The sequence below is a fragment of the Tamandua tetradactyla genome, chromosome 9 (assembly GCF_023851605.1).
Source record: "Tamandua tetradactyla isolate mTamTet1 chromosome 9, mTamTet1.pri, whole genome shotgun sequence".
Taxonomy (NCBI): Eukaryota; Metazoa; Chordata; class Mammalia; order Pilosa; family Myrmecophagidae; genus Tamandua; species Tamandua tetradactyla.
This window is the reverse complement of record NC_135335.1, coordinates 65,158,315-65,171,290: the sequence shown is the minus strand read 5'-3', so window position 1 is coordinate 65,171,290 and position 12,976 is coordinate 65,158,315. Positions and strand designations below refer to the sequence as shown.

Here is a 12,976-nt window from a genome sequence, read left to right as displayed (position 1 = left end):
TAGACAGAGAAGGTGCAACATAAGGAAAAGTGTCTGAAGAGAGCAGCAAGAGTAATGAGCTACTGATGAGGGTACTGGGAAGAGGAAGCCAAGCTAAGGGACAGGAAAGATTGCTGGGCATGATTAGAAACCCCCACGAGGCTGGAGAAGAGGTGGCTCCAAACTGCACAGCTATGAGTTTTTACCCACTGGGTATGAGGAGTAAATATAGAGAGACTGAGCTAAGATGGGGTTTTGAGATGCAGACTTACTGCAAGAAAGAGTGGCCGTGTCAACCTTGCCACTCATCTGAGTGGTGAGAAACTGATTGGAGGATGGGCTATGCTTTCTTGGCTGTCAGAGAAGGAACCCAAACCAGAAAGAAGCTGACAGATGGGGAAAAGATCACACAGTCACAGGCTTTAAAGTCATCAGGAGGTGAAAGAGTATGATAGGGGGATTTAGAAAGTGGGAGGGTGAGAAGTGTTGGAGACCCCTGTGTCTGAGATAGGCAAGAGGAAGGGAGAGGGTGGCCAGCTATTGTTAGCAGCAGGTGTTAGAGCTTGGAGTTGGAACGGTTTCTGGAAGGTCCAGGATGGAGTGCAAGAGAAGTAATGGAGGTCAAGGTATTATGCACATGAGGTTTTGTCTGGGCCAACCACATGGACTCTGAAGTCCTGAGGGTCGAGGGAAGCTGAAGAGATCCAGGAGCCAGGGAATGAATTATCTGTGGTCATGGGTAGTAGGTGGCAAGTTGAGAGGGATCATCTCATGTGGCTTTCTTCTTTGTGCTTGTATGTACGTATGTGTGTTTTGTATGGCATTATTCTTCCTGTGACTGTACTCTTCTCCAGAAGCGTCATTGTGGGAATTGGAAACACATGAGACTAGGGAGCAATGGCAACAACCTGAGCAAAATCTAAGTGTGTCCCTAGGTCAGTCTGGGATAAGTTCATTGAAGAGTCCAGATCAACTTGGGAATGGATGGTTTTCCTTGGAAGGGAGGACAAAGTGCATAGTTTGATCATTTCAGGAAAAGCTGTCTTGCCCTCATCTGGGAAGGTATGGCTGCTGCCTCAGCCTGAAAACCTGGAGATTGTTCTTCAGAACTGGTACTTGCCTCTCTGGGGATCGCGGGGCTCACTATTTTGCATCAAAAAACTTTCCTTAGTCAAGAAAATGTGAACATCATCATTCTTCTAAATGATGCTTCTATGTAGAACACGGAGTTTGTGGGATTATGGATGTGTTGATGAGGAGTGGGGGCAATCTGCCCACCAATGAGGAGGCACTGAGCTGAGCATAGAAATGAAGCCCATCTATGTTTACAACTCCTTCCAAATAAGTAGAAATAAGGTTTTTTAAAAAAATGTTAACTCCAGTGACACAATGATCTAAGATCAAGTTTACTATGATCTGGGCAGCATTCTAAGGACTTTACCTAAAATTTCACACTTAATTCTCACACAGCCCCACAAGATGCGGGTACTATCATCATTCTCATCTTAGAGATGAGAAGACTAAGGCACAGATGAAGTGATTTCTCCAATTTCCCCAAGGTCACAGAGCTAGGAAGTGGAATTCCAGATTTAAGTCCAGACCCTGCTGCTCCAGAGTCTGTCCAGTGAATAACAATGCATTATGTGACTTGATTAATTCTATTTATTATTTGGCAAAAAAAAAAAAAAAACCCTTCTTAGAGACTGAGCTCTAGTCACTAATTTATGAAATGTTGTCTATACAGTGAAGTGAAACTACTTCTTGAGTTACTATCTCAGACACCAGGGACATTTCATAGGAAATAAAATATTTTTTAAAGTCTGACATGCTTGGCTTTAGATCAGAAATGGAGGAAAATATTCTCTAAAAGCCCAAAGTAATGTGTTTCTGTTATTGAATCTTCCTTCATTTCTTCTAAATTAATAGTCATAAATATATTGGAGCTTAAGTAAAGAGAATGGAAAATATTTACTACACCGTGCCAAAAGCCACTTCTCTCTTTCCATTGTTATATGTGAAACAATTTCTTCATGAGAATGAGCTATGTAAAGGATGTCACTCCAACCTAATAGGTGACAGAATATTGAGAAACTCTAAGGCCTGAGCATTTTGATATTCGGGTTGAAAATTCCATTAATATTTTCAATTAAAGAAATCTTTCTGAAGCCTTGTGAGTGAAATTAAAGAGTTGGAAATATTAATTAGGCTGAGTTGGTAATATTTACCCACTGCCTGTTTAAGAAAGATGAAAACAAAGCCAATAAAAATGAAATTCCCCTGGACAGGCCACAAAGATGATGTATTTTAATTTAGTATTTCAATTTAGAACATTTAGAATATCTTTCCCACCCCCCAAAATTGGAACAGCCAGTCCATTTGTGGTTTCCCTGGAGATTATTAAAATTGTGTTCTGTGAGTTTTGCATAGGCTGTTTACGTGTCAGAGAAGAAAAAACAATTTTTTATTTCTTTCCGTCTGCCACTAAGAACAATTCTACAAATAGACTACTTCCAGGACCCTCAGAGCGTGGGAAACAAATAGAAATCTACCAAAGCAATCCCTGATTCCAATTAACACAGAAGAGAAACACCAATGCTTTTGTTGTTTTGTTTTGCGTGGGCAGGCACCTGGAATCGGACCCAGCTCTTTGGCATGGCAGGCGAGAACTCGGCCTTGCTAAGCCCCCGTGGCCCGCCCACACCAATGCTTTTTGAACCAAATACTGTTTCCATTAAATTTCATTAAATTAAAACTCCGTGTTTGTGGAGTTATTTTCATGCATTTGTGAGGGTCACTGTAACTCTCCTATCTGAATCTGGGTAAAAGTTGCAATGCACCTATTAGGATAAAGACCAGATGAAAATGCAAACTATCCCATCCTTTGATGTTCCTGAGAACAGCTTTTGATTCTGTCCCATTTCACAATCAGTTATCCCTGCAGACCACCAACTATTGAATGACCTGAGACGTTAGTGAGACCTTTGGCTGCTCAGCTCTGCAGAGTGCACCCTGGGATCAGGTGTAAGGGTGTGGCTAGGATTCTGAGGTCCAACATGAACGGGTCATGGACACGTGGGCAAGTCATGTCACCTTCCTGGGCCTCAGAGCTCTCATCCCCCAAAGGAAGAGTTTGATCACATCATAGCTGATAGTTTTGAAGTTTGAAATTCAGTGACTATGTTTGCCTGCCAGGTTCTTTGTCCTCTTTTCACCCTCGTAATACATGATTTTTACCCTTTTGCTGCAAGATGTTTCCTCTGCATGAATTGAAGGACAGAAGCAAAACATCATTCCGGTGAAATGAATCTGTTTCTAATTCATGCCTAAGTCTCTTTCTACATAGGACTATAGGATATCTTCTCTTTAGAGGTATTGTGTTCATCCTTTATTGAAATAACCATATTTTTAACCATGGATTTTTCTCAAGCACTTTTGAGCAAAAACTTAGATGATATAAAAATCTCTCCAGTGAATTTTGTCAATCATTGTTTAAATTTTTTGGTGTATTATGCAATTTTATAATGTATAACAAAGCTTGCTGCTTTTGAGGAATATTCTATGAGTACATCAATGGTAAATGTGTGCTCCAGGGCTAGTAATCTAAAGATCAGAAGAGTCTCCCATCTACCAAAAAATAAAAGAGTGTCATTAAAATTATTGTTGATGGATTGGCTTCTTAGAAAAGGAAGTGACCAGATGAATGCACAATTTCCTTTGTAGTCTCCCATCCTGTTTTGCCTGGAAATAGCAAAGAAGAATCCATGTCTGTCTTTGAGGCTCTAGGCCAAAGCATAATCATTTTGTAAGTGCCCAGATTCCTGGTTTTTATTAGCAGGTATGCATTTGATAACAGGGCCAACAAGACAGTGAGGGATGCTGGTACAATTTAATGGAGCTGAATACAAATGCTCGTAAATGATTTTGTTTTTCTGTCCCTGCCAGGCCTTCTCTCCATTTTTGGGGGGGTTGAGGAGGAGAGCAGTGAGAGGCTAAGACCCAGAAATACAGGTCCCGATACTGTAACGCCTTTCAACTCAAGTCTTATAGTGCATTTCTCAATTTGTCTTTGGTATCTTAAGATACCACTCAATTTCAAAGGACAATATTTGAGATCTTCTCATTTCTGTTTAAATAGTATTTTCACAACTCCAATAAATCCTTATCAGTTCTCTCAATTCTATATTGGTAGAATGTCTCCTGCTTTTCTCTCTCTCTCTCTCTCCTCACTTTCTCTTTCTCAAAGAGAGATATTTATTGAATTCCTACCACGTGCCAGACACTGAACAAAGAATAGGTACCCCAAATCAAATAAGTTGTCTTCAAGGAGCATGCAGCTCATTGAAGGCCACAGGCATATAAACAAATGGTTATATAAGTAATACATAAAAGTGCAAGTGATAAATTAAATAATGTACTTACTCCCTGTGTAGAGTAGTAGAGTGTAGAATGAGGGAGTGATTAGTTTTGCCTGAGCGGATCTGGACCTTGAAAGTAGCTGTAAGAGGATAGCAGGCAGAGGGAATTCTTGGTTTATGGTTTAAGCTCAGGTTTGCCAAGAAGACAGAGTTTAGTGCAAGGGGGTGAGGGAGAGGGAGGAGTCTCGGTGACTTCCAGGTTTCTGGTTTAATTGACTTGAGGATGCCATTTGCTGAAACAGGGATTATAGAATAAGAAGGTATGTCAAGACTGAAGAAAATGATGTGCTGCATTCACTGCTGATTACAAAAGGGTAATATTCCAACTTAAAATCTGGCTTTGCCTTCTTTTTCCATTCGTCAGCAGTGATGGTATCAGCTCTTTGCTGTGAGGCTAATGACTGTAGATATTACAGGGTGGAGAAGGGGACAGAGTGTGGCAGTGTCCCAGAACAAACACCTTATTTTGAAACTCCTTCATTGTTTACGGTTTCCATGATTTGTGATCGTGATGGGGGCAAGGGATGAGGGTAGGCTGGCTCATCAACATTTAGCAATTTAGCAGCCTGTAGTGTCAAGAGTTTTTGTGTTGCAGGAAGTCTCTGAATCATTCATTGTCCTTACCATGTTTCTTGCAGAGGAGTTTTTATTACCGGGGCAGTGAGGTATGAGTCACTGAGCTTTAAGCTCTCATGGCCACCCTGCCATTCTCAACTTAGTTCTGTGAACTTTACCTGGTTCCAAGCAGTTCTGTGGGCAGCAAAGCTCTGTGCCATTTATATTCAGCAACAGAAGAGTCAACACATATTTTACAGATCTAATGTATTTTATGTAGAATATACTATTTGTTCCTAAATGAGCACCACTTGAGATAAGTATTTATGAAAATCCCCATATATGATCAGAACATTCTAGTTTTCAGAGGCCTGGACATGGGGATTTCTAGATTGCAATGTTTCATAAGCTTAAATCACAATTGTGATGACATAGGAATCATCTTTCAGTCTTCATCTCTAAGTCTTTTTTTTATTTTGGACGTTGTTTTTGGCTATAAGCTTCATATATATCCATCCAACAAAAAACATTCAGTACATATAGAAGTAAGGACTTACGTTATTTATTCAGCATTCCCTTTAGCAAGACTCAACAGTGGGGGAGTGACTTTTAAAAATTTACCCTACACCCACATGCAAGCTTCCATAACTGTAGGGCATTTAAATTGGGGGTAGATTGGGAAGTAATGTCATGGAGATAAGTGCATTTTATTTATTTATTTTTTTAACATGGGCAGGCACCAGGAATCGAACCTGGGTCTCTGGCATGGCAGGCGAGAACTCTGCCTCCAGAGCCACCGTGGCCTGCTCAATAGGTGCATTTTATGACATCACAGCTATGATTATCACCACCCAGTTTGCCTTGCACCACAGCCTCTTGGTTGGCCTTCTTTGGAACGACCATGCTCTGGTCTTCACCAAATAGCAGCACAAAGAAAGGAGTCAAAAGTGGGGCCACTTTATGAGATGAATGCTAAAATATTCTCGCTTGTGGGATTAACCCTGCCCCAAAGTCATATGTCTATTTCTGGTTCACTTGACTTCTCAGAATGACCCAAGGTCACATCTGTAAGCACTAAGTTTGGTCATGTACAAAATCCACTGCCTATGTATATGTACACATATGCTATACATGAAAACATGTACACATGTTATATATATATATATAATTGTATGTATGCATGCATGCATGTATACACATAAGAAAGAAAGAAAAGAATCTTGGCAAGGAGAAAGGTAGAATTTAACCTAAAAATCTGGGGCATTTGACAATCAAGAGCTTTTCCGGCCAAATATCTGCCTCAAGGGCTTTAGCCTGAATCTCTGTGTGGTTTCATCAAGGGGCTGCATTTCTTGGAAAGCTCAGGACACATGCAGGGTGTGGGCAGCTGTATGCATCCAAGAGAGGTGGACTCCCTAGGGGAAATTCTTACCCTTATACTGCTCCCTTCGAAGAGAGTTCTTCAACTCTTTTCTCTCTTGTGGGTGGGAGGGGAGGGGCATGAGCTGTTCCATTGACTCTCCTAGAAGTATAACAGTGTAAGAGAGACACAAGAATATTACAGATGGAAACTAATTGTGTAACTTTTCCCAAGTCACAGCCTCCAAGACTTAGTTTACACATATTCCAGTAAAATTTAAGCTTGTAGAGGGTAAGGAGTAGTTCTCAATGCTCATGGGGAGTCAAATAAAATCTACAAGGTCTCTTTTAGTCATTCCGTGGTTAGGAGGGACCGTACTACTTTGGAAATTTAACATTGTATATGTCGTGTAATGTGCAAGTCTTACATTTTTTCACATTTGTTCTCCAAGCTTGCCTCTGATTGTTATATTGTCATAATCTAGTTTTTAATTCTCTCTAAGTCTTAGTTTCCTCATCCATACAATTGTACAATAATAGCATCAATTTGTACAGTTGCTGTCAAGATTCAGTGAAGTCACACATGTAATAAGCACTTAGCATTTCATTGTGCCTGGCACAAAGTAGGTATTTGATAAAAGCTTAGCTTTTAAATTAAGAATAACAACCACACCTATCCAAACAGAAACTGAGGTTGGTAACACAAGAAATAAAACTGTTGGCCCAGTGGTTTGATAGGGAATATCAGATAAAATTTATTTACATATGACTGTAAGTCTCTGCCACTTACAGCAGTGACGATGTTGAAATAAACAGAGACAAATGGTGTGTGTGAGAGAGCACGTGTGTGTGTGCGACCACTTGTTCCTTGGCAGTCTTCTCCATCGTTTCTTTGGGTCATTAGTTCATCTTTACCCTCAGAGAAGGATTTCAGCTAACAAACCACTTCAAAATTAGAATACATTTTGCTTATATAAATACTGTGCATTTAGTTCAGTCATTTAAACTATTTAAATCTGCTTTGGCTTTTGAAGATTATTCCCTAACAAAAATATTCCTTTGCTTACCAGTAAGGGAGTACTCCAATTAAATGTTATTGGCAAGAAAATGACAATGCACACACCTCTCAAAGTCCCAGATTCCCACCAATCACCTCTTGTTACTACCCATACAATTTCATAACAATTATCCTAAAATCCTTAAAATTTGCATTTTATAGAAATCATCATTGCTTTTCCCTTCAGATTTAGTGACTCAGATGAGAAAAAAGCAAATCCCAGCCTTTTCTACCCTGACCTGAAAAGACAAAGGAATCAGTTCATTTTAAGGGTTATGTTTAGGAACTGCTTGGACAGCAGTCACTGGAGGGAGTGAGCTCCTCGGTTAAAGAAGCAAGAGGGGGTCAGTCATCTGATATAAAGGATGCTAGCACTGCTTTTAAAAGCCAAAATTTCAACATGCCAACCAGAGTTGAGTGAATCTTTTCCATTGGATTTAAGTTTTCATAGTAGACATGCCTTCTCATAACCACTAGTACAAAAAGCATTTGCTACGACTCCAGAACATTTAAACAAAAAAGAGGGAGGGTGGGGACAGTTTCTACCTTATAGGGAGGTTACCACATTTCAGTAAAACTTAAGTTTGCAGAGGGCAAGAAATAATTCTGAATGCACATAGGGACAAAACCAAGATCTAAGCATCATTCACAACTTGAAATGCAATTAAGAAGTAGCTCACGGAGTTGGAAATTCAGGAGGACTGAGTCTCCATGAAAACGTCAAGAAGTTCTCTTTGTATTGGGTTCCCAGTATACTGTAAAGACCTGTGGGATTTATTTCTGCTTATTTAGTGGATTTGTGTATTTAGCAAAGAGCTACCAGGTGTATGTTCCCAGAAAGTGACTCTTAAGCTGTAGTAAATGATCTGCCTTCTAGTCCTTTAAAGGAAATCAATGAAGAAAGAATAGGATCCTGTGAAATGAATGGTTTCCCCTGGCGAAGCCACCCCGGGTCACAGCACTTGTCCAGAATGACCCCATGGCAGGCTGTAATTGTTCTGTGATTAGCATGAATGAATGTTTCTCACCACATAAGTTCACTATTGATTTTTGAATTAATGATAAGTTCTTGTATTTATATAGTTTCCATCTTAGAGGAAACCTGAGCACTTTACAACTGATGATTTAAATTTATCTTCATACTATCTTGCTGAATGTAAAGATTAGAGATTCCAACTGCATTGGAAGGAGGAAAACAGAAGCAGAAAGTTAAGTCATTGGCCATGGAGAATTCAGAAGGCTAGGAATAGAATCATCGGTTAAAATCTAATCGTCCTTACTTCTCATTCTGGCTGTTTCCCTTAATCACCTGGTCACTTGGGTCAACTTTGATGGCTCCTTTATCAAAAGAAGTTGATCACAACAGTTCTCTGAAGTTATTGGGATTAATTGACGTTTAAATCTCTCCTTGTTTTGATGGGCTGAAGGCATTTTTAATTTAATTACGTGCAGTATTTAGTGGTTGATGTTAATGGTCGCATTCATCAGAAGCTGAAGTCCTCATAGGAGAATAACACAAAATTTAAATTTTTGTTAATAGCAAGGGTGAGATTTTTCAAGCACTGGATATTTCCATCACCTCTGTGGCAATGCTTTAGCTTACAAAAAAAAGAAAAAAGAAAATAATCTCCCACAACAAAAACGTGCTCAAAATCCTTTCTCCTTGCACTTATTTTATGAGAAGGTTACTGCCATCTTTTCGATTGTTCATTCCTCCAGACTTAATTTCCTGCTACCACACAACAGCCTTCATTTAATTGGTAACCTTCTTGTCTCTCTAACTTCTGTTGTCTGTTCCTCAACTCATTTTATACAGATTGATTTTCCTATCAAATTCTCAATAATTTTTAAAATTGTGGATAGTTCAGGTACACAAGCAGTTTTTAGAATAATTCTATTTATTTTTATATCCGTATCCCCACCACCCAGCTTAAAAATGCAAATGCATCATTAGATATGGAGTTGACAGCCCTCTTTGAACCTCTCTGTAATCACATTTTTTTCCTTCCCTCCCTGTTATCTTGAATTTGGAGGTTATCGTTCTCATACATGTTTTGATGCATTATATATGTGTGGATATATATGTGTACTATTAAAAATATATAAGTATATAAATGCATAATATTTCTTGACTTGTGCTATAAATAGCAGCACCCTGATAATTTCTTTATGCAACTTTCCTTTTTCCATATGGCTTTGAGATTTTCATTTTGGTTTTCAGGTTTATTTATGCCTGTGCATGTGACTTTATTCCCTCTTACTTCACTGGATCCATATGCTACAATGGATCCATCCTTCTGAAGGTGGACATTGAGATTGTTTGCAACTTTTTTTCTCAAATGGAAAGAAGTATGCAATAAACGTTTTTGAGAATGCTTCCTTGGGCACATGGGTGAGAGTTTCTCCAGGGTATATACCCAAGCATTCAATCGCTGGGGGGCAGAAGCTACTCATTTCCAAATTTAAGTGATTGTGCCAACTTACATGGTCTATTTACATGACACACTCCATCAAACAAGAGAGTCGCCACTGGCCTCCTCATTGATTTCTCCATGCAAGTTCAACCTCTGTAAGGGGACACATGCTCCCCCTGACTTCTCTATCCCAGTGGGACCACCTCCAGGAATTCCTTTTAGCAAAACGTCACAAATTCACAGTTTTGGGGCTACATGCTGAGATGTCAGTGTGTGAAAATGGGAGGGTATGTGATGGCATGTGAAGTGGACTATGGATAGGGCAACCCCCCCCACCAACGACATTCACATTCAAGTTGCAGTGACACAGTCCCTCTTAAAGAGAATGTATCAGTGCACCATTATCTGACTTCATAGGCTGCCAATATAGGGACCCTGAGATCATAAGTTGTATGACTTTATTTTCCTGAAAGCCTATCTCACAATGTGTAATCATCAAGTTCTCTTTCTAGCAGTGAAAAATAAGTACTCTGGGGCTAATCTGCCTGGGTTTGAATCCCAGTTAACACCACTTAGTAGTCGTATCCTCTTAAGAAAGTAATACCTCCATGGTTCAGTTTCCTTGGATGTAAATTGGGGAAAGCTGTGGTGAAAATGAACTGAGATAAAATAGATAAAGCTCTCAAGTTAGGTGCTCAGTACATTCTTGTAGAGTTTAGTAAAAATAATGCAAAGTTGTACGCACCCATTCTGTGTCAGGCATTGTTTTAGGAACTAGGGAGAATGCAGTAACCTTCATATCTGCGTCTTTCTGAAGGGTAGTTGCCAGCTACACAGTGCAAGGGCCTTCCTGACCAGCCAACCACTGGGTCCAAGCCCCTAATACACCGCTCGGCACACAGGGGCACACAAGAAATGTATGTTGAATAAGTAACTGGACGTAATGCTTCTCCTAAGACAATGAAAATGCCTGAGCCGTGGGTGGGGCAGGTAAATTATATCCACAATAGCTTTAACCTCTGCATTTTACCACATTCTTTGAAAATTGCTTATGCCTCTGCAATGTGCATAACATCTTGCCATTTGCCATAATTTCTAAGGGGGTCAGAATACTATATTCTTTGGTGATGATGAATAACAAAAAATTGACTGTTTCTTTAATCCCTGACATGCGTACAAAATAGCATTTCCAACCTTTGATCCTAACCAGTCTTATCCTCTTCTCTAATTTTAGGTCTCATTGTCCATGAAGGAGCTGCAGTTTACAGAGTGTTCAAGCGCTGGCGCGCCGTTAACTTGCACTGGGATGTACTAAATTATGACAAAGCCACAGACATCGAAGAAAGTAGCCGGGGAGAGTCTTCCACGAGTAGGACTTTATGGTTGCCCCTGTCGGCTCTACGGAACAGAAACTTGGTCCACCCAACACAGTTAACCTCCCCGAGGTTTCAATGTGGCTACGTATTATTGCACCTGTTCAACCGGATGAGGCCCCACGAAGATTTGTCAGAAGATAACAGTTCAGGAGAGGTGGTGATGAGAGTGACTTCAGTGTAAGTCATTTGTAAGTGATGACACAGTGTGAACCACCCAGCACATTTTGGAATGTAATTGCAATGAATGGAGAAACCATAGCACTTCTTTCAAAAAAAAGAAACATCTATGAACTTTTTAAAATTTATGCTTTTTATATGAACATTTGAATTGCAAATACATTTTTCTGAAGAAAGAGTTCTCTTGTTCTTTGTTTTCTGATTTACGACATCTTTTATAAGTTGGTACTTGAAATCATTATATGTATAATTTAACTCTACTTGGTTAAAAGAATGATAAAAGTTATCCATAAGGCCAAAACTATTTTTTTCTTGCTTGTTTTAAATATATTTTTATCAAACTTTTTGCTCTATGTGTAGTTTTTCGGATAGGCTACAAATAGGTAAGAGTTTAGAGGGCTGTGGGCACATTCAAATACACGAAATAGAGCTGCTTCCATGGTTCGGCGAACTTGAGTGTGTATTTTTGCTGTAATGAAATGATCTGTCATGGGAAAATCAAGTTCTAAGCACTGCAACTTTTTTCAGTCTTCTGAAAAAGTTCGGAGTGCATATTAAAAAATATAAATGAGCGGATGAATGGATTTATTCCATGCATACTACTTAGGCAGGGCATCCTACCAACTTATAAGCTTGCCAAATCCTACCTTAAAGCTTGCCAAGATGTTGCATTGCCACCGAAAGTGTAATGATGACGGTCCTACTGCCTTTCATTTGCAAAACCTTCTAATAGACTGTTTGCAATTATTTTGTTTAACTATTAGCGTCCTGAATCCTGTGAGCACCAACTTCATTAAATTTTCATTTTGTAGAAGCATATATACCTACTTCATTGAATGCTGATCCTATTACTTGGTTTAACTAAGTCCTGGGAAAAGTATTCACCAGCAGCCAGAGGCATCTGTTTTACACTAGATGATGAGTACTTTTTAAATGAAAAAAAGAATAATGAAGAAAGTGACTCCCCAGGAACAGGTTGCTAACTAGTGGCACCTGGGGATTCCCCATCATTTTACCCTAATGGAGGCAATTGGCACATTTTAATGGGCAATGACAGAATAGAAGAAGCAGGTGTGTGCATGTTCTCTAGAAACAGGGGTTGGACAAGATGGCCCTTTGAAGTGATTAATGATTAGATTTTTAAAAGTGTGGGACAGCGTGCTTTTTATTCTGTTTTCTGAAAGTAACTTTTATATGCACAATAATACAATAGGTAATGTTTACAGGCAGTATTGTGATTCTTATGTTGCAAATCCTACCAGAACTAGAAATAATATTTTCCCAATTACAAAACTGTGCCACAGTGAGTTAAGGATGTAACAATCTGCAGAAATATGAGGAGTGAATCATGAAGTCACGAGAAAAGGAAAATTCGACCAATATTTAGGGACAGATTTCAGAGGTGAGAGTGCTAAACATTCTTATGTGAAACCATTGTCTATTTTAATCCAGCATCATGGTGGGGTTCTATACATGGTCATGAGCTGGGGTGTGGCACATGGGGTAGAAGTGAGACTTAGAAACATAGTCTTTGTCTCTAGGAGTCTTGCTCTCTAGGACTGAGAGGTAGATTCTTTAATAGTCAGAGACACCAGGGATGCAAACCCACTGTCAAAACCAGAATCCATCATTTGTCCCCTGCAG

The 12,976-nt window shown here is 39.5% G+C and overlaps 1 protein-coding gene across 3 annotated transcripts in view; it reads left to right on the top strand.

The window, feature by feature from the left end:
* Positions 1-11,510, top strand: part of MARCHF11 (membrane associated ring-CH-type finger 11) — a 131,271-nt gene extending 119,761 nt beyond the window's left edge. For all 3 annotated transcript variants that reach the window (XM_077116878.1, XM_077116877.1, XM_077116876.1), the window contains one exon: positions 11,014-11,510. In XM_077116878.1, the coding sequence (XP_076972993.1) occupies positions 11,014-11,336 (323 nt within the window). In that variant the 3' untranslated portion in view covers positions 11,337-11,510. The remainder of the gene's footprint in view (positions 1-11,013) is intronic.
* The last annotated feature ends 1,466 nt before the right edge of the window (positions 11,511-12,976 follow it).